The 20,491-nt window shown below is 41.6% G+C and overlaps 1 protein-coding gene across 6 annotated transcripts in view; it reads left to right on the top strand.

Annotated features, from left to right (window-relative positions):
• Positions 1–20,491, top strand: part of ehmt1b (euchromatic histone-lysine N-methyltransferase 1b) — a 38,996-nt gene that overhangs the window by 15,695 nt on the left and 2,810 nt on the right. For all 6 annotated transcript variants that reach the window (XM_053649050.1, XM_053649049.1, XM_053649047.1 and 3 more), the window contains 25 exons: positions 805–892; positions 1,001–1,491; positions 2,183–2,348; positions 5,014–5,147; positions 5,350–5,505; positions 6,408–6,473; positions 6,772–6,889; positions 9,504–9,653; positions 10,247–10,416; positions 10,560–10,703; positions 10,825–11,051; positions 12,050–12,244; positions 12,428–12,510; positions 12,604–12,710; positions 12,810–12,932; positions 13,574–13,675; positions 13,789–13,893; positions 14,297–14,451; positions 16,097–16,264; positions 17,271–17,415; positions 17,997–18,074; positions 18,197–18,312; positions 18,415–18,501; positions 18,657–18,735; positions 19,603–19,778. In XM_053649050.1, the coding sequence (XP_053505025.1) occupies positions 847–892; positions 1,001–1,491; positions 2,183–2,348; positions 5,014–5,147; positions 5,350–5,505; positions 6,408–6,473; positions 6,772–6,889; positions 9,504–9,653; positions 10,247–10,416; positions 10,560–10,703; positions 10,825–11,051; positions 12,050–12,244; positions 12,428–12,510; positions 12,604–12,710; positions 12,810–12,932; positions 13,574–13,675; positions 13,789–13,893; positions 14,297–14,451; positions 16,097–16,264; positions 17,271–17,415; positions 17,997–18,074; positions 18,197–18,312; positions 18,415–18,501; positions 18,657–18,735; positions 19,603–19,778 (3,587 nt within the window). In that variant the 5' untranslated portion in view covers positions 805–846. The remainder of the gene's footprint in view (positions 1–804; positions 893–1,000; positions 1,492–2,182; positions 2,349–5,013; positions 5,148–5,349; positions 5,506–6,407; positions 6,474–6,771; positions 6,890–9,503; positions 9,654–10,246; positions 10,417–10,559; positions 10,704–10,824; positions 11,052–12,049; positions 12,245–12,427; positions 12,511–12,603; positions 12,711–12,809; positions 12,933–13,573; positions 13,676–13,788; positions 13,894–14,296; positions 14,452–16,096; positions 16,265–17,270; positions 17,416–17,996; positions 18,075–18,196; positions 18,313–18,414; positions 18,502–18,656; positions 18,736–19,602; positions 19,779–20,491) is intronic.

The following is a 20,491-nucleotide window of genomic DNA, read 5'->3' as shown; positions in this document are numbered from 1 at the left end:
AGTGCAGGGTTGGCTGAGCAGCTGGGACTCTCTACAGTAACTGGGCCAGAGGCCAAATGCAATTATTCAATACAACAGGGGCAACTAAAATTGAAGGAGAGAGTGTGAGGAAGGTAGGATGAACGTGAGGGAAAGTTGAGAGATGTTAATGGTGGGTCTGAGGAGACCTGATTTTATCAAGTCTTCACTTTCTGTTTGCTCATGTTTCAGTAGGAAACATAAAGGAAACACGGCTAATCATGCATCCACATAATCTCTTTCCTGGGGGTTTTTTTCCCTCCCCATTTACGTGGAATTGGGACTGAGGTTCTTGATTAGTTCTCATGGGGTGTACAAATCTCTCATGATCGTTTGCACTCGGCATATTTCTTAACAACCCAGCTGTAAAAGGATTCACTATTCCAATGGAGTCTTTGCCAGCCAATCAAAGCCCCTGTTGTGGTGTTGTGTTGTTGAGACGCATTCCCAAAAGATGAGCTAGTGACTCCATGTTTTTCCCCTTCTTAATCTCATGCAGTCTGATAAAATAAGATGTTTTTGAAATGTATATGACGAGCGAATCAGAGAGCTGGTCGTGGTACATACTATTTGATGGGGACAAGACGATTTGATTTTGAGAATCTTTCTTCGAAACTGCAGCATTTGCACATATTGTTCTGTGTGGCATAACAGCTACATTTGATACCATGTAGGCTATTAGGACCTACAAAGCATTGCAGATACAATAGGTTTGTTTTTAAAACGTATTTGAGTGTATTTAGTAAGTCTTGTGCCATTTTAATCCTAATTATGTTGTTTTTTCAGCCTGCTGGTTTGGTCAAAGGGATCACAGGGAAGAGAGAACCAATGAAGACTGAGAGTATGAAAGACTCGCACAACGAAGCAGGAGAAGGTCATTTCAATTTTGATTTTATTGTCCGTCTCTATAACACCGTGATTATTATTTGATCCGTATTTTTTGCGTTCTATCCATGTACAACTTACCGTTTTGTCGTTTTAGGCCTTGAGGAGCCCTCGATTAGGCGACTAGAACCTTTGAAAGCAGCAGAAGAGCTGAATGGGACCTTTAAGAGCACAGAACCCGACAAAGCTCAGCAGGACCTCGATGTCCAAAGGGCATCCACCCAATCACATGCCGTGGAGAATGGACTCTCGGAAACCGATCCTCCTCACGGCTCCACAGTGGGCAGTAACGGATATATTCTCAGTAAAGCCCAGGATGACTCGCCGGCTACCCAACACAGGACTAACTGGTCCCCTAAGGGATCTTCACCCGTAGGGTACGCAGCTAAAACACTCCCTCTTTCATCTACATCTCAAACCCAGGGCCAGGGAGCTTTAAGGACTAACACAAGCACAGGGCCCAGTCTGGCAGAGGGGCGCTTGGAAAACGAGACTAAAAACGGCACTGCTACGAACACGCCTCCACGTGTGACGGTACACCGAGCACGCAAGACCATGTCCAGGCCAGCCTCGAATCACGCACTAAAGGTAATGTGTGGTTCAACTCACAATTTGAAACTTGAGGTGGATAAAGATTCAGAGAGCAAATATTGAAACAAGCCATTCTTCATTGAGTCAGTACTATTATGAACCCAAGATCTGTAGAACTGATGTGCAACGCATAGAGATTTCAGTGGCAGGCAATGAATCAACAACATGACAGGTGACATTTGTATTTTCTCAATTCTATGCAAATTAGATATGTCACGATTATATCGACCAATCCAAATTCGTTCCTCGGACCAGTCCTACAGCATGCGTGGTCCAATGTTTCTTCAGTTCCCTACTCACAACTTTAGTTCCTAGGTGTAATTAGTTCCCATTTACTGTTTGACACACACCAATGGAAGAAACACCTAACACCTCATCTTGTCTTGGTGTATCTGGAGAGTACACATAGCTAGTCCATTTAGCTTGTACTGCTTCATCTGCCAGTGAAGCACTGATAAGTGCATTATTTAATTACTGTTTTACCTAGTTAGCTTTAGAAGTTTATATATAGGTACTACTGTATCTCTCGTCAATGCACACCCACAAGCAACAACAGTAGCAGTCACAAAACGCCCAAACTACAAGCCACAAGAGAGATTTACTAGTGTAAACACAGGGTAATTTAACAGTCATCTGATTTTATTGTGATGTAAATCCAGAGTTAAAGTGATGCATTTGATCTCTGTAGGTTTTAAACAGGGAAATAAAAGAGCCAAGCGTGGTGAAAGGTGAGAGTGTGGACAGATCAGAAGCTCAACCGCCTGTGCAAGCTCCTCCCACTCAGAACCAGCTACCTCAGAAGCAAACCGATGCCACACCAGCACCAATCGCCACACCAGCCAAGACACACACAGGTTGCATACTAATTTGCCATATTCTTATCAGTTTTCAATATGGCAGCCACGCTTGACCCTTATTCTATGAGCTCTGGAAATATTGGCACCCTTCGTGAAAATTGACCGAAACAAATAACATGCAGCAAACGATATTTTGACCGTAATCTTTTGGGGGACAATGTACAGTTTTAATTTTTGCACAAATACAGAAAGCTTTCAGAAAGAGTTGTTTTAGTATTGCCACCACCAACACCATTAATATTTAGTGAAGGCTCGGATAGAATAACAGCACTGAGTCGCTTCCTGAAATAGATCTTGGACCACTCCTCCAGACAGACTATTTCCATTTCCGTTGTAATTGTAGGTTTGTGTATGTGGACTTGTCTTTTACAGTTAAAACTCATTTAAAGTACGGTGGATATAAAACATCTACACACCGCTGATATAACAACCAACAAAATTCAGGTGAAAAACGAACGGACATGTTTTACAGGGAAAAAGAAAACGCTTGCAGTTATCTAGTTGCGTAAGTGTACGCACCCGTTTATATTCCAGCATGGGTTTGTGCTCAGAATTAACTAAGTACATGTTCAAATGTTATTTTCGTACACCTGTAATCAATGAAATGATTCTGGCTCCCGAGGGGCGCAACAGAAAAACGTCCACCGTATCGTCTGGAGATCGAGTTTGAATCCGACAATTCCACAGTCGTCCATGACCGGGAGTCCAAGAGAGCAAAATTGGCCATGCTCCCAAGGTAGGGGGATGGCATATTCTCTCTGTCCCCTACTAGCCAAACGCAACATCTGTGAGTGCATGCAGCATTTCTCCCAATGTGTTAAATTGCCTTGTGAAGCTGCGTGAGCAGCAGTTCAAAAAGATGCAGAGGTTTGACTTCACTTGTATTAGGAGGAAGCACCGGTTAGCCCCACATTCCCCTGTCGGTAGATTTCACGTGATATGGTGGTGGTTGGGAATTGACCAGATCTGAGTGATTCTAATTAACCCCAAATAAAGTTCAGCTTTTACTGTAGGATTCACCCATTCACACACTCGCTCACACACCAATGGTAGCAGAGCTGCCATGCAAGGCGCTAACTTGTCATCGGGAGCAACTTGGGGTTGCTGTGTCTTGCCGAAGGGCACTTCGGCATGTGGAGTCATGTGGGCCGGGAATCGAACCGCCGTGGGCCGGGAATCGAACCGCCAACTCTACGATTAGTGGACAACCCGCTCTACCGTCTGAGCCACAGCCGCCCCGGGCTTGGGTCCTTCTTGGTCCAAGAAGCCCTTATAAAGCATGTATGTACGGGATCTCATTGTCAAAAGGTATTCGGTCCTTTTGGACCGAATACCTTTTCGGAGATCAGGAGAGGGGTACAAACGAATTTTGAAAACGTTAGCTATACCATTGGACACCATGAAGGCCATCATCAACATGTAGAGAAAATGAGCATCCTCGTTGACATTACCAAGAACAGGATGTCCCTCCAAAATTGACAAATGGACAAGAGGAAAATTCATCAGGGAGGGTGCCAAGAGACCGTGGGTAACATTAAAGGAGCTGGTGCAGGAATGTCTCGCAAGTACTGGTCACCCTGCATGTGACAACAATCTTTCGTATTCTTCATGTCTGGGCTATGGGGTAGCGCGTGTTCTCATGAGAAAAAACATCCAACCTGCCTACGTTTTGACAAAACATGACGAAATGTGTTACTGTTTGATGAGCCCAAGGCAGAAGACTTTGGGCATAATTCTAAAAAATCTGTTTGGCACAAAAACAAGACCTTGCCCAAATAACACCATACCCACGCTGAAGCATGGTGGTGGCAGCATCCTGCTATGGGGCTCCTTCTCGTCAGCTGGAACTGGGGCTCAAGATAGTGGGAATCATGGATGGCTCCAAATACCAATCTATTTGGTCATAAAACCTACAGGCCTCTGTTAGACAGTTGAAAATGAAGAAAATGTTCACCTTCCAGCATAATGAAGACTCGAGACACAAATCCAAGTCAACAGAGGAATGGCCTAGTCCGATCACAGATCTAAATCCTATCAAAATCCTGTGGAATGACTTGAAGAAAACTTTGCAAAGGGGATCCCCTTGCAATTTGATAGATATTCAATGTACATACTGAAAATGTCGTGTTCACCGCTGTCCTCACTGGGAAGGTGTATGCTAATGCATTCTCTTCTTTAGACTTTTGAAACTTTTTATGTCTCTGATTGGGCCTAATGGAATTGTTTTTTTCTGTCCATTACCAGATTGTGGATGTCGACAGCCATCTGTCTTTTTTTTTTTTTTTTTTTTTTTTTTTTTTTTTGCAAATTTGAAAGCTTTTTGGTTTTCCATATTGTGATAAATGATTAAGGGAGTTTACATGTGAGCAACCTTGGATAAAGTCTGAAATATTAAAAGAAACAATTATTAAACCGAAATAAGATTATCAAGGCTCTGTTTTAACAGTTATTTCAAATATTACATTGTCTCTGAGGGGGAAAAAAGCTTTTAGTAAATTGTTTTGAAGGGTGCCAGTACTAATAGAGCTGACTGTATAGTACTCTGGTGGGGGAAAAAAATAAAATAAATAACCGTACATGACACACACCATATCTTCAAACTTGTTTATTTGCATTTGGTGATGTGTTAGTATTTGACTGCAGACTTTTGCTTACTCAATAGCATCTGTGTTGAGGAAGAAGAAGAGAAAGATGGGAACATACAGCCTTGTTCCCAAGAAGAAGACCAAAGTGCTAAAGCAGCGCACGGTTCTGGAGATGTTCCAGCGTGTGCCCCAGTCTCCGGCCACTCCTGAGGTCAGCATTCCAGACACACCATCTCTACATAGAACCTTGATGCATCTTGAAGCTTTGGTTATTTTTGTCTTGGCCCCTGCTTGTGCTTTGTCTTGTAGTCTTGGAGTTATTTTGTTGATGGATGTAGCCATTAGGTGCTTCTGAGCTCCCATGGACTTTTGGGCAAGTTTAACAAGTCTCTTTGCAATCTGTTGCTCTGCAGCAGCCAAAAGAGATTGTGCAGGTGAACGGGGATCGAGCAGAGAACGAGTCTGACGAATCAGAGTCGGACGACGATTCCGAAGATGAAGAAGAGATGACCGGAAAAGAAATGGCCGAAGCATCTCAGGAGGACAGCAGACTGGCTTCAATCCCACAGGTGTGGACTTATTTTTCCTCACCAGCCTGCAGAAATGTAGAATATGTGAGAGGGAAAATGTGGATGTCGGCTAAGCCAAGTCTTCTTCTTATAACCTAAACAGTATTGCTGGCTGTACTAATAGTTAGCATTAAGGTTTATAAAGATCACACAACTGCTTAAGTAGAAGGAATAGAAGAAGACAGATCTGGCCTTCCTCACCACCAAATTGACCGAAGGATTTTCTACTAGTAATATACATAGTGAAAACATAATTATTTTTTTACCAAAGGGACATGCTTTTATTTTAGTCTAATTTCTAACCTTGCCTTGGCTGTCCGCCTGCAAAGGTTACGATGTGTATGGAGCCAGTTTAACAAACACTAGTAAAGCCAGTCTGCATAAGGTTGTTTAAACCCTCACTGTACTTTTAAGTGTGATTTTTTTTTTTTTTTTTTTTTTTTTTGTCTTCACACAACGAATGTCAGATTTGATAAAGTTGTTGGATAGCTATGCGTCATCATTTTTGCCAAAGGAATTCAATTTACTGAATTAATCAGTGATTATTTCCCCACTGATGTTAGCATGGACAATGATCAGTGGAGTGAAGAGGTTATAAATATTAAATGGGTTATAAACGTCGAGGTAGGCAGGGTGTATTTCCATGGAATTGAAATTTAATCTTTAAATGCCTGTTTCTCAATTGTCACGTTTGCCGTAATTTTAAATGCTAGAACTTGACTCGTGAGTGAGATGTATGCAAAAGAGAAACAGTTTTGCGTTCTGGCATGAGGAGAAACGTTTCAGTTCAGGAAAGCCGGATTATTATTTTCAGAACTATATATACATATCAAATTTCAAACGTTGACCATGAAAAGGATTAATTAAGAAAATGTATGTATGTATGTTCACGTATGATTTAGCTTGGAGAGGAGCACGAGTCTGAGGAGACTGCAGAAGAGGAAGGGGAAGAAGATGAGTCAGACTTGGTGAGCACACCAGGCATCCTTTCATCTAAAGATCTAAAGTTGTTCTTCCGAACCAGTCGAGCAGTTTCCAAGCCCTACAGTATTTCCTGTCAGTATAGAACTCATAAAAGAATTCATTAAACTAGTACGGCAGTGGTCTACTCCTTTTTTGTCTTTTTGTATGCTATTAATACCTAGTTCACGACTGGTCAAGTTTTTAAAGGCACAACACGGGTCTAAGTTAAAATGCAGTCTTATAGTGAGCTATTAGTTAAGGAATAGGGTCGACTTTGTTTAAAATGAATTTTGTCTTCCTCAGAGTTCTGAATCCAGCTTAAAGAAGAAGGTGAAAAAGAAGGCCAAGGCAGACAGCCCTTGGCTCCGGCCTGCCAGAAAACGTAAAAAGAAGTTTAAGACAAAGTCCATGGAAATTTCAGGTAGAGTTATATCTGTAAGTACAGTGCCAATATTAGTGGAGGGCACTGTAAGTGTCAAGCCTCAAAAGTAACATAATTGTTTGAATGGAGTCCATCTGTGTACGGTTAAAGTGTCACGTGATGTCAATATAAATACACCTGTTCCAGAGTTTGCTAGAGAACATCCCTAAACAAACAGCATCAGGAAAAACCAAGAACAAAGTTCAATTAGGGTTTAGTTATTTAAAATATCCCAAGCTTTCAACATCCCTCAGAGCACCATTAAATCCATTACTGAAAAACAGGGAGAATATGGCACTAGCGCAAGTGTGCTAAGAGGAGGCTGTCCATGAAAAGTCAGTGAAGCCAAGTTTAACTCTCAACATGATCCTACCACCACCATGCTTTACTGTGAGGATTGTGCTCTCAAGGTGAAACGCAATGTTGGGTTTCCACCAAATGTAGCTGTTTTTTTTACCAAGGGTAAATAAGTTCAGTTTTGGTCTCCTATGATACGAGAACCTTTTTCCACATACGATGCTATTGGAACGGCAAGGCCAATTTATTTGTTTTTGCTGTAGACTGAAGACATTTGGGTTTGAGATCAAAATATGTGAAGAGAGTTTAGAATTTCAGCTTCTATTTCCTGGTATTTATATGTCGATGTATTAAATGGCCTAGAACATGGCACATTCTGTATCAGACCACCCAATTATTTTAGGCAAGCAAAAATATTGCAACATGTGACTGACAGGTGTTTTTTGTTACCCAGGTGTGTCCTGTTAGATTGGTTGTTTAAACAATAAATAGCGCTGAACATCTACTCTTGGTTTCAGCCTTCAGTATCACCTGTGAAGACTGCATTTGTTGTTAAAAAGGATAAGCCAACATGAAGATCAGAGAGCTATGGGAGAAAAGCAAGCCATTTTGAAGCTGACAGATGAGGGGAAAATCAGAGGTATTGCACAAACATTGGGTATAGCCAATATAACAATTGGAATGTCCTGAAAAAGAAAGAAACCACTGGTGTATTGAACAACAGACACCGAATGGGTCAACCAAGGAAAACAACAGCTGATGACAGAAACCTGTGAAGTGACGTCACCAAACTCCACAGGGCAGGGGTGAAGGTATCACAATCCACCATTTGAAGAAGACTTTGAGAGCAGAAATCTAGAGGCCATACCACAAGATGCAAAAACCACTCATCAGCAGTAAGAATCAGAAAGCCAGATTGGAATTTGCAAAGAAATACAGAGATGTGCCACAAAAGTTCTGGAACCAAGATGAACCTCTACCAAAGTGATGGAAAGGCCAACATGTGGGGAAAGAAAAGATCTGCCTGTGATCCAAAATATACAAGCTCATCTGTGAAACATGGTGGAGGTAGTGTCATGGCTTGGGCATGTATGGCTGTTTCTGGAACAGGGTCACTAATCTTTATTGATGATGTAACTCATGATGGTAGCAGCAGAAAGAATTCAGAAGTTTACAGGTATATTTTTCCTACAAATTTACTAAGAAACGCCTCCAAATTAATCGGGAGGAACTTCATGCAGCAAGACAATGATCCAAAACACTATGCCAACTCAACAACGGACTTCATCGGGGGGAAAAGCGGAGGAAGAAACCCCCGAAACAAGCAACATCTGAAAGGTAAAAGCCTGGAAAAGCATCACAAAAGAAGAAACCAACAATGTGATGATGTCAGTGAGTCGCAGGCTTTATGCAGTCAATGCAAGCAAGGGATATGCAACCAAATATTAAGTGTTATTTGCTTGAATTTACTTCAAGACTTATCTGTTCCTGTATTTTTACTCACCTTAAAATTGGGTGGTCTGATACAAACGGTTCTATGTTTTATGTTGTGTAATACATCCAGATGTAAATACGAGGAAATAAAAGCTGATATCCTAAACTCACGTATCATGTATATCTTTTGATCTCGAACCCAAATGTCTTTGGTGTATAGCACAAAGAAATGAATTGGCCTTGCCGTTCCAACAGTTTTTCGGAGGAGTCTCCAAAAGGCTTTCCGGCAAAGGTGTGGCACAACCATGACTCTGCCTAGAGAAAGCTGTCCGCCACAAGTCAGTGACCAGGTAAGAAGGGCGATAGTCAAAGAAGAGGCCATGGGCAGTGGTGGCTCAACGGTTAAGACTGATCAGAAGGTCGGGGGGTTCAAGCCCCAGCATCGCCAAGCTGCCACTGTTGGGCCCTTGAGCAAGGCCCTTAACCCTCTCTGCTCCAGGGGCGCTGTATCATGGCTGACCCTGCGCTCTGACCCCAACTTCCTGACAAGCTGGGATATGCGAAAAAACAATTTCACTGTGCAGTAATGTATATGTGACAAATAAAGGCTTCTTCTTCTTCTTAACTCGCAACATGATGCTTGAGTTCCAGGTTGTAAGGGGTTAAATCCTTGTGCTAGATGAAGGTATTCTAAGCCAGTGATCACCAATCCTCATGCTAGGGGTACTACCCTCCAGCCAAAAAGCACCGCTCGAATGCTTTAGTTCCAACCAGAGACTGATTATGGCTGACACTAAACTGAACTAGGGTTGAGTCTGGTATTTTCCCTGAATTGTTCTAGAATGGTGTTGAGTTCTCTCTGTCTTTGATCTTCCACTTTTAGGCATGAATGCCCAGACTCAATTAGAGATTCCAGCCCAAACTACTGCTCCTCTCACTTCTCCTGCTGACCAGGACAAAGAGTACACAGAGGTTCCATTGGAGTCGCTTAACCTGAAAGCCCAGGATGCCTTGCTAAACACAGAAAGCACTGGTGAGAATTGACGGTGTTTGCCGATTTGACACCATATACTGAACTAGGCTGAGGACATTTGAATTCCAAGTGGACCGGTTTTTCCTTTGTTTTGTCCTAATCGTAAGTTGAAAATACTGTCACGATTTTTAGATATTCTTCCCATGCTGATGATGACTCATCAGTGGAACGCTCTCAGAACAAAGATGAAAGGATGCCCCCTGGTGGTGATAAATACCACTACCTGTGTTCAAGGGATATTTTTTTCTACCCCAAGATACCATCATTTGTTCGCCAGTCTAATACCTTGTAAATAAGGCTAGATAGAATATACCTCCCATAATCATATGTTTTCATATATTTTATTTTGTCCTCCACTAAAGTTTCTATATGAAGCATTAAGGATGTCAGCTAATTGAATGTCCTGTCAAATTTAGTTAGGAGGCATGTTTGACATTTTTGTTTGTAGAACATTTAATGTAAATACTTCTATTATTTAATAATGAAATGATTTGAAAGCTTTTTAAGCATTTCCATGTAAAAGAGCTAATTGTAAACTGTAGATAAACTTGGATAGCTTCTCTTAAATGAGGGCTGTGTTGTGTGTCGTTTAGAAGCCTCTAGCACAGCACAGAGTTCATCGGCGGACATGGTGCAGGAGCTTCCGCTGTGTAGCTGCCGCATAGAGACACCCAAGAGCCGAGAGATCCTCACTCTGGCTGACAGGAAGTGCATGGCAACCGAGAGTGTGGATGGACAGGTGAGAACATGCAGTGCAAGCAATGTGAGTAGCTAACTTATACCGTATGTATGAATTTCTATCCGTAATGATGTGATCTAGAGGTGTCAGAGGTGCGCATAAACAGTAAAAAGGCTTTACATTTGGGCCGCATGATCAGAGTACACTCCATCTGTGTTCCCATGTAGCTGAGTCGGTGTCAAAGCGCAGTGCTGAAGCACGAGATGATGAGGCCGTCGAACTCTGTGCAGCTACTGGTGCTGTGTGAGGAGCATCGCACAGGAATGATCAAACATCAGTGCTGCCCTGGCTGTGGCTACTTCTGTAGGGCGGTGAGTGTGCCTGTAGCTTTCAGCTGTAGGTGATCGTTTCTTCATTTCCCTGCTGTTGTCTGAGATCTCTCAAGGAGGTTAAATAACGTTCATGAAATCACCACGGTCTACCGTAATGTAGGGAACCTTCATGGAGTGCCAGCCAGAGGTGAACATCTCTCACCGCTTTCATAGTCACTGCGCGTCAGTACTGAAAGGTCAGAGCTTCTGCCCACACTGCGGTGAGGAGGTCAGCAAGGCCAAAGAGGTCACCATCGCCAAAGCAGACACCACCTCTACAGTGCCCCAGAGCCAGAGCCCCAGCACCCCGGTGACTTCAGAGGGCAAGGCAGACACCACCACCGGAGGGTATGGGTATACATGTGCACTTTAAAACGGTGTTTAGCGTTCATTAGATGTAAATCCTTTATCAAACACCAATCGGGTGTTGGTGGTGGTGATGTAAGGTATCTGATCCTTATCAACCTGCTGATTGTTTGATTTCAGTTAGAGCTGATACCTTTACATGTGCCTAAGCAAAGTTTATTAAAGTAGTTAATGCTACACATTTTCCTACCTTTTTAGGCATTTGCTTCAAGTAAATGCATCATTTGAACAGAAACCTAATGACTAGGCAGTTCTAAAAGCTTCAATTTATGGACATCATTTATCAGCCTGGATACGAAGGAATTTATTAGACGATCACTTGCCGGAGCTTTTACACACACACACAAAAAGTGGGATTCATGAAAATCCACTTCTGAAAAATGTTCGCATTTTACAGGAGCTCCTGAATTTGTATAAATTTACATACCAGACTTGCTAGTGGCTTCAAATCGTATAATTGGCTCGAGCTAACGCGTATTTATATATGGACTACGCTACCAAGTTTAGATCACGTATTTATTTACATGAGACATGAATTTAATGAAAACGTGTGAAGTTTCGTGTGAAAAATGCATTACTGGTATGAAACGATCAAAAACAAATGTATAAATGAAGACTAATAAGACTAACCATTCAATTAGGACAAAAGAAATAGCACCCTATAAATGAAGAAAACGTTAGTGTGAGCTGTACTTGTTGAGCTGCATTACTGGAAGATTTAGCACATTCCGTGCTGAGGAGGTGATCTTTCACTGGTTAGTCGTTATTTAGATATTTTCAGGTTTGTGAGCTTTGCCTTTTACGGAGGCTTGTGGGCAATACTAAATGTAAATGCGCTGTGCCCTGGAAAGAGCTTATGTAATGTAAGGGTGATTGGTATTTATGTGTGGAAAAAACACAGCATTTTTAGTTTGGTGTGACCTCTAAAAACATTTACTTGCATATTGATAAATGGTGCCCAACGTGTGTATGATTTTTAGGCTGTCTCGCCTCTCGTTACCGGGAGAAGGGAGAGCAGACAGCACTTTATCCAAACCTTCTGAAGCTGGGAATGGATCACTCACCCCAGAAGCCAGCAGGCCGGAACACGTGGGTGCAGGAGCTGTTGCCGGACCCCCTATAACACCTCCTAAGGAGACTCTGGAAACCATTTTGTTGGCACTGGATGCAGAGAAGTAAGAAAAATAGACTAACTTAAACTCTGCCTGTCACACGATTTTTAATTTGCAATTAAGTATTGCGCTCGTGCCATGTTTGGCTAAATTATATGAGGCGGATAATAGTTTTGCTCTCATATTATTCATAATGAGGTATATATTCATGATTGACCTAATGCCTGTTGAATTTCTCCTTTTCAGGCCCAAGAAGCTTCGCTTTCACCCTAAACAGCTGTACATCTCTGCTAAGCAGGGGGAGCTGCAGAAAGTCTTAATGATGCTCGGTAAGATGCTGTCCTCTTACTCAGCCACGTAGCCTTTTACACCCTTCACACTGATCACCGTTATGATGCAGATGTTTCTCTCTGATTTTTCAGTGGATGGAATTGACCCAAACTTTAAAATGGAGAGCCAGAGCAAACGTACGCCGCTTCATGTAGCAGCTGAGGCCGGACATCAAGAGGTCTGCCACATGTTGGTCCAGGTCAGCATTAGTGCATTAGTAACCACATGCTTTAACCTTACCCATCCAGGGTTTTATTTACATGTTTAAAAGATGAGGTTGTTTATGTTTGCGTGTCAGGCCGGTGCCAACCTGGACATATGTGATGAGGACCAGCGCACACCTCTGATGGAGGCCTGTGAGAACCATCAGCTGGATACAGTACGCTACCTACTGAGAGCTGGAGCCATCGTTTCCAACAAGGTCCCCAAGCTACACCATGCAGTTTAATATTATAGCACTGTCTGTCTCTCTCTCTCTAACTGTCTACTTGTCTACCTATTTGTCCATCTATTGTCTATGTATCTGTCTCTCTGTCAGTTTGTCTAACTATCTGTCTGTCTTTGTCTGTCTGTCTATGTATCTGTCCATCTATCTATCTATGTATCTATCTGTCTGTCTGTCTACTTGTCTGTTTACCTATCTACCCATCTGTCCATCTATATCTATCTATCTGTCCCTGTCTGTTTGTCTATCTGCCTCTCTGTCTGTCCATCTATGTCTATGTATTGTCTGTCTGTCCATCTATATCTGTCTGTCTGTCTGTCTGTCTGTCTGTCTGTCTGTCAGTCAGTCCATCTATGTCTATGTATCTCTCTGTCCATCTATCTGTCTGTCTGTATGTATGTCTAACTGTTTAACTGTCTGTCTTTCTCTGTCTCTCCATGTTTGCCTATCTGTCTGTCTCTTTCTTCCTATATATCTGTCTGCATATCCATGTCTGTCTGTATCTATTCTGTCTCTGTATCTGTATGCCTGCTGACCTTGACCGGCATGTTTCTTATTGATTGAAACATTTTGAATAAAAACATAAAACTCTTCTTTTCAATCTCCCATGGCTTTAGGATGCTGAAGGCTCTACGTGTCTCCACCTTGCTGCTAAGGCTGGACATTTTAATATCGTAAAACACTTGCTGTTTACAGGCCTTGTGGACATTAACTGTCAGGTAAAGAGGGGATCAATGTTTGTGCATTTCCCACCGTAGTCATGTCATCAGGTTCTAGTCTTTAGACTTGTAGCTGGGGATCTCCAGTCCTGCAGTTATCCTCTTGTCTGCAGGACGACGGTGGCTGGACAGCAATGATTTGGGCGACAGAGTACAAACACGTCGAACTGGTCAAGCTGCTGCTATCTAAAAATGCCGATCCCAACATCAGAGACAAGGTCAGTGTGGGTCTTCAAATCTGAGGGGAAAAAAAATCACATTTACACACTTAGTATTTTACTGTTATGCAACAGCCATGTTGGACGACCAGAATCACTTTGTTCTTTATTTTTATTTATTTTCTTTTTTTTTAAAAGGTTTATCATGCTATCGAATGAGTATACATAGCTTCTCAATGTTCCTATTTAAGAAACAAATGATGTACACCAATCGTCTTGGCTGATCAATTACATTTGGGATCATTTGATTTCTCACTGGATCTTGTTTTTTTGGGGGGGTTTTTTCCCAACTTACAGCACAGCTAAAGCACCCCTCTACTGGCCTTTAGAGATCTTATGTCCTGACTGTTATGTTGGTTATGTTGGGGCATTATTTCATAGTGTGGTGTTTTTATCTTGGTAGGAGGAAAATATCTGTTTGCACTGGGCAGCTTTCTCCGGCTGTGTGGAGATCGCTGACGTTCTTCTGAGTGCCAAGTGCGATCTTAACACGGTCAACGTGCACGGAGACTCGCCCTTGCACATCGCATCGCGGGAAAACCGGTTGGATTGTGTCACGTGAGTTCAACCTGATTAGGCAGCTAATTAATTCTCATTCCATTGGAATGCATAATGTAAACGCTTACAGATCAGAAGACACGTTTGCCCTATTTCAAGTTTTAGTAGAGAGCGGCGTACTGTACTGGAGTGATGGTGCAATCCATTCAGAAATTTCAAGTTAAGAGTATGTATAGGAACTGGTTTCTGATCTGTAATGGAGAAAGCCTGTGCTTCTTGTAGCAGCAGAAATTCAGATGAAGAATGTGGAGAATGTTGTGTAAAACTATCCATGATCATCCAAATGGTTTTGCAATATTCAATTTATTGTATTTATGAAAGTGGTTGACGGTGTAAATAATATTTTTCTACTTTACAGTGACAGTCAGTTATTGTTTTATCGTGATTATAACAGATAGGTTAACACGTTTGTGACACTTTTTAAAGGTGGCAAGGAGACGGAAGATAGAGGCAGGCTTGCCACACTCTCTCACGCTTTAATATTTTTCTCTCGTTCTCGGGTTTGTTTTATTTACACACACGCACTCTCTCAGTGCTTTCTCGCTCTCTCGAGGCGCGTGTCTCTCTTTCTCGCTCTCGCTCTCTCTCTCTCTCTCTCTCTCTCTCTGTCTCTCTCGTATTCTCACCTCGTTTCACTGAAACAGAGAACATTCATTAGTCCAACATTCCCCACAGGTGCACTCCTTACCACTCGCCTTCTCCGGCTCCGCCCTCCATTCACAAACCCGGCGCTCGTCCACGCCTCCACGACGTTTTATTATATTTAGATATCATCAATAAAATATCGTTATCGGATAAAGCGCCATGATTTGGCCATTACATAAACAACGCCACTTGAACTGTCAGTTTTAGATCACGACATATAACAAACCTCCATCAGACTTTAACGATGTGTAGGATGCAGTTGGATTGATTTTTTTTTTCCCCAAGTTGTGGCTCAAGTGATCAAATGTTCCATTTCTATAGAAAAGAACAACTGACATATAATACATCATAAGCTAGGCGCTCATACCTTTTTCCACTGGAGCGCTGTTAAATTCTCCGAAGGTGCCGATTCATTTTAACGGCAGCTCTGAAAGTAGCGCTGGCTGTAAGGCGAATCGCGGGTTTGTATTCATGCACTCGTCTGTTATCAATGCATTATTGTTTCTCTGGTAAAGGGACTTGTATGACGGATACACTGTATAATCGAACACTAATGATAAACATTATTTCAAAAGATCTGTTGTAATTTAGCAAAGAAAAAGTATAATCGTCGTGAAAGGAGTCCCCGGCGTAAGCGCTTTGTAACAGTCGGTGGTAAAGCTGCTCAGGAGAGACTATGTTGTGCTTTGTGGTCTCAGGAGAAAGAAAAAAGAAAGACTGGTGAGGGAAGGACTGTTTATAGCTGTAATAAAGTAAGTGATAAGAGGAACTAACTCATTTCATGGGCGTTCCACAACATTAAATGTAACTTGTAAAGGGATTTTAAAAAAAAATAATAATCATGTCATTCTTTACTAAATAAAAATTGTAATCAGTGGCAGATTTCTCTAGAGTCTAGAATAAGGGGAAACACATGCTTTTATAGGAAAAGAATCCAAACCAAATTTTTTGTCAGTAAGCTTCGCAACAACGGGACATTTCAACTTTATGCCAACTGCAGGTTGTTTCTGTTGCGGGGGGCTGATGTGAACCTAAAAAACAGGGAAGGAGACTCGCCACTAGAATGCTGCAGCCAGAACTCCAAGGTGTGGAGCGCTCTGCACGCCAGCAAGAGGCAGAGGGAGGCGAGCGGTGAAGGACGCGCCTCAGGAGAGAAGCTCCTCAACAGGTAGCTTAAACCATCATACTAGTGTAAAAATAGCATTCAGTATGTTCATTTTATTTACTAGTCTGTAGTACAGCATCTCTCAGAGTCTCAAACCCCATGATGTTGTATCATTGTTTCGTCTACCACATCCTCATACTTTATTTATTTATTTATTTATTTTTAAAAAATCTAGCTCAAACATATGCAACAGTGCGTCAAAATATCCATTCCAGCAAGTCATATCTGTTGCTGGAATAATCTGTTTACAAAGTTACACAATTACTAACTAAATATTTCCCTTTCCAGACATGGCTGACTGTGAGCCAGCTAACGCAAAGTAAACAGTCTTTACTTAATTAAAGTTAATTAATTGACTTTATTCCCCTCTTGTGATGCCACGAGAATATGGTGGTAGACAAGCTTCATTTATTTTCATTTCATTTAATTTTAATACATTTTCATAAAGCTGAATCTAATTTTGTTTTGCTTTGTTTTATTGGGGGTGGGGGGGGGATGTTTTATTTATTTACTGACTTACTCTACTTACTGACTCACTGTCTATTTATTGGCTTACTGTTTTACTTTACTGGCTTACTTTCTTTCTTTACTTATGGACTTACTATACTTATTTACTTACTTACTAGCTTACTGACTGACTGACTTACCTGATTAATTACTTACTGATGTACTTACTGACATACTTTACTGTCTTTACTGACATTACTTTATTTACTTTACTTATTGACTTACTGACTTACATACTGTATTGCTTACTTACTTTTCTTATTTTACTGACTTACTTACTAGCTTTCTGACTGACTGCCTGACGGTATGACTTACAGACTTATTTTACTTTACTTAATGACATACTTACTTAATGGCTTACTTACTTTCTTAATTACTTAACGGCCGACTGACTGACCGACTCACCTTTCCTGACTTTCGTAAACACGTTTACCAGGTTACGCTGGTGTTTATATGTTTAGTGTCGATATATACAAAACGTGTTTCATCTGCCTGCATTCAGGGATATATCTCGAGGTTATGAGAGAGTACCTGTGCCATGTGTGAACGCTGTGGACAATGAGCCTTGCCCCAATGACTACAAATATGTGCCTGACAGCTGTGTCACCTCCCCCATGAACATAGACAAAAACATCACTCACTTACAGGTAATGCAGCTTCTAGTATCTCTATTACTGACTGAGAAAGGTGTGTCTGCAGAGGGCAAGACCGGTGGGTGTGTCTTTGAGTGGTATAGATGAAAGTGACCCTTTAGTCACTTCTGCGTTGATGTGCTTTTACTTTGGATAGCTATAAAAAATTGCAATTTTCCATGTAAACAAGATGAGGAAAATATTCCTCTATTTTTTTATATATATATATATATATATATATATATATGTATGTATGTATGTATGTGTGTGTGTGTGTGTGTATATATATCAGATCAAAAGGTTTTTAAGATCATGAGAAACATTTCGGTCGAGCGTCTCCAAACTTTTGACTGGTACTGTATGTATATATGTATGTTTGTGTTATAATAAGCATAATATAGAGGGGAAAATCCAATAAAATAATTTCCATATATGGACATAAGCACATATCCATATCTGCTTGAAAGACATGGCTTCTGTGGTGTGCGATCTGCAGACAAACCTTTCTTGCTATTAGAGCGTTGCCTTTTCATACCGTTCTATTGAATTATAAATCGGCGGTCTCTGATTGCTCCATGTGGTTTTGTGTTTTCCAGTACTGCGTCTGTAAAGACGACTGCTCCTCGGCCAGCTGCATGTGCGGTCAGCTCAGCCTGCGCTGCTGGTATGACAAGGTGAGGCTGAATATCTTGTGTCCACATTCATCTATTAATTATTGATGTTACCGAGCTGCAAAGTTGTGTGTCTGACACGGTTACACGCTCACGACGCACTGACCTGTCGCGTTCGCTCTCAGGAGAGCCGTCTGCTGCCAGAGTTCTGCTCTGAGGAACCGCCTTTCATTTTCGAGTGCAACCATGCCTGTTCCTGCTGGAGAACCTGCAAGAACCGCGTTGTTCAAAATGGACTACGGTAGCATCGAGTCGCCATGAATATACAATGTACAACATGATGTGGTGATTCTCAGTACTTTGTAATGGAGTTTTTTGTGTATTAAATGTGGTCTGCTGTCAGGATTCGACTGCAGCTGTTCAGGACTCAAAAAACGGGCTGGGGTGTTCGGACATTACAGGACATCCAGCAAGGAACCTTCGTCTGCGAGTGAGCTTCTTTCATTTTTCTCTGTCTGTCTGGCTTAGTCTGAGAATGCTAGACATTATTTTCCCTTTAGGAAATAAAATATCTGTCTGAAGTGTACACCGTGTATGTGTGTGGAGTACATTTTTGTGCATGTTCTGATGTCCTCCTTTGCACAGGTACGTCGGGGAAATCATCTCAGACGCAGAAGCAGATGTCCGGGAGATTGATTCCTACCTTTTCAGCCTGGACAGCAAGGTAGCACCAGACTAAAAATAATCCACCTTATAATGCCTGGCTTTTGTGATATGTCTCAGCGAAGCACTGCTGGTCTGGCGGGGTTTTTTTTTGTTTGTTTGTTGTTGTTTTTTTTGCATTTTCTTTGTATTTTCCCTAAAGGTGGAAACGAGGTAAGAGTGCAGATGCTTTGAGCAAAATTTCACACATTCTTATGTCCTAAAATGGCACCTAGGGCATGTTATGAGCATGAGCTGCCTTCTGAGGTAGGGGCACTAAAGAAGGGAACACCAGGGTATTCGGTAGTATTTATTATTGTGTTATTAATAACAGATTTATAACCTTTTGAAACTGGTGTACATTGTGCATCCCTATTGTGCCTGTATGTTTTCAGTGCATTGGATGGTTTGTGTACTTGAATAGAATTGTTTTGTTTTTTTCCCAATATAATACTCCCATTGCTCCTAAAAATAGCCTGTCGTCCACTATTATAGTGGTGAGCATGATGTCGTGGCTCCCAGACTCTCATAGATGAACGGGACTGGAAGGAAGTGCATAGGTTTTTCATGTTTCACTGAACAAATGTTCCCTAGTACTTATAGCATTTGTTAACTAGTACAAAATTCTGTAAGCGATTCATTCAGTATAACTGTCAGAACTGTCTGCTTACAGTCAGAACAATTAGCATAATACTCATAATGCATGCTAATATTGCTGCACAGCGAACTGCAGGACTGTCGGCAGTCAAGCTTTGATCCGATCTAACAGGAAGCTGTTGCTATTTTAAACTTTAGGGATGACGAAAGCTGTTTTAGTCCTCCCTGTTTTTTTTTTCTTAACCCCATACTTTTGGGCGCTCACGAACCAACATTCCCTGTTTTATTGCAGGTTGGCGATATGTATTGTATAGACGCCCGTTTCTATGGCAACATCAGCCGGTTCATAAACCACCACTGCGAGCCGAACCTGTTCCCCTGCCGAGTGTTCACCTCCCACCAGGACCTGCGCTTCCCGCACATCGCGTTCTTCGCCAGCAAGAACATCAGCGCCGGAGACGAGCTAGGGTGAGCCGTGCCTCTGCATTCCCCCGAACAGCGCCGCTAATCTGCAGTCATTAGCTTCTCGTTAGCGTCTCATCAGTGTAGTGTAATGAGGGGTAAATATACATGGCTGAACAGCAAATTTGGGACATTTGAATATTTCATTCACTGTTTTAAAAAAAAAATTAAAGGTGTACTGCATTGAAGATTTAATCATATTTAATCATATAACCAATCATGTTGCGTTTCCAAATCTGATTGGTCAGATGGTGTTGATTTAATTTTCTATAACAGCAGCTCTGACAGTAGTGCTGGCTGTAATTCAAATCACAGGTTTGTATTAATGCGCTCATTTAAATACATCGTTTCTATAGTAACCGCGAATTCATGGGGACTCCTCTCGTATGGTGACTGCTCGACATCTAAGACTGTTATAAATAAATTCGAAAACGTCTATGATATTATCTGAATTCTTGTTTTAACGATGCGCGTCGAGTATGTCGAGTACACATCGAGTATGTCGCTCGCTTTTGCAAAAACGAATAATAAAACCGCCGATAGAATCACCCATTAACTGCGTGATGTGACCTATTAGAATGCAAGTTACAGTGGATATAAAAAGTCTACACACGCCTGTTAAAATGGCAGGTATTTGTGATCACGGGAAATCACGTCAGAATGTTTTCTGCCTTTTTGTGGAATTTTAACCTATTCGTTAAAATGAAAAACTACGAATC

This window comes from Ictalurus furcatus, chromosome 18, assembly GCF_023375685.1.
Source record: "Ictalurus furcatus strain D&B chromosome 18, Billie_1.0, whole genome shotgun sequence".
Classification (NCBI taxonomy): Eukaryota; Metazoa; Chordata; class Actinopteri; order Siluriformes; family Ictaluridae; genus Ictalurus; species Ictalurus furcatus.
The sequence above is the reverse complement of the archived record's forward strand: the minus strand, read 5'-3'. Positions and strand labels throughout refer to the sequence as shown.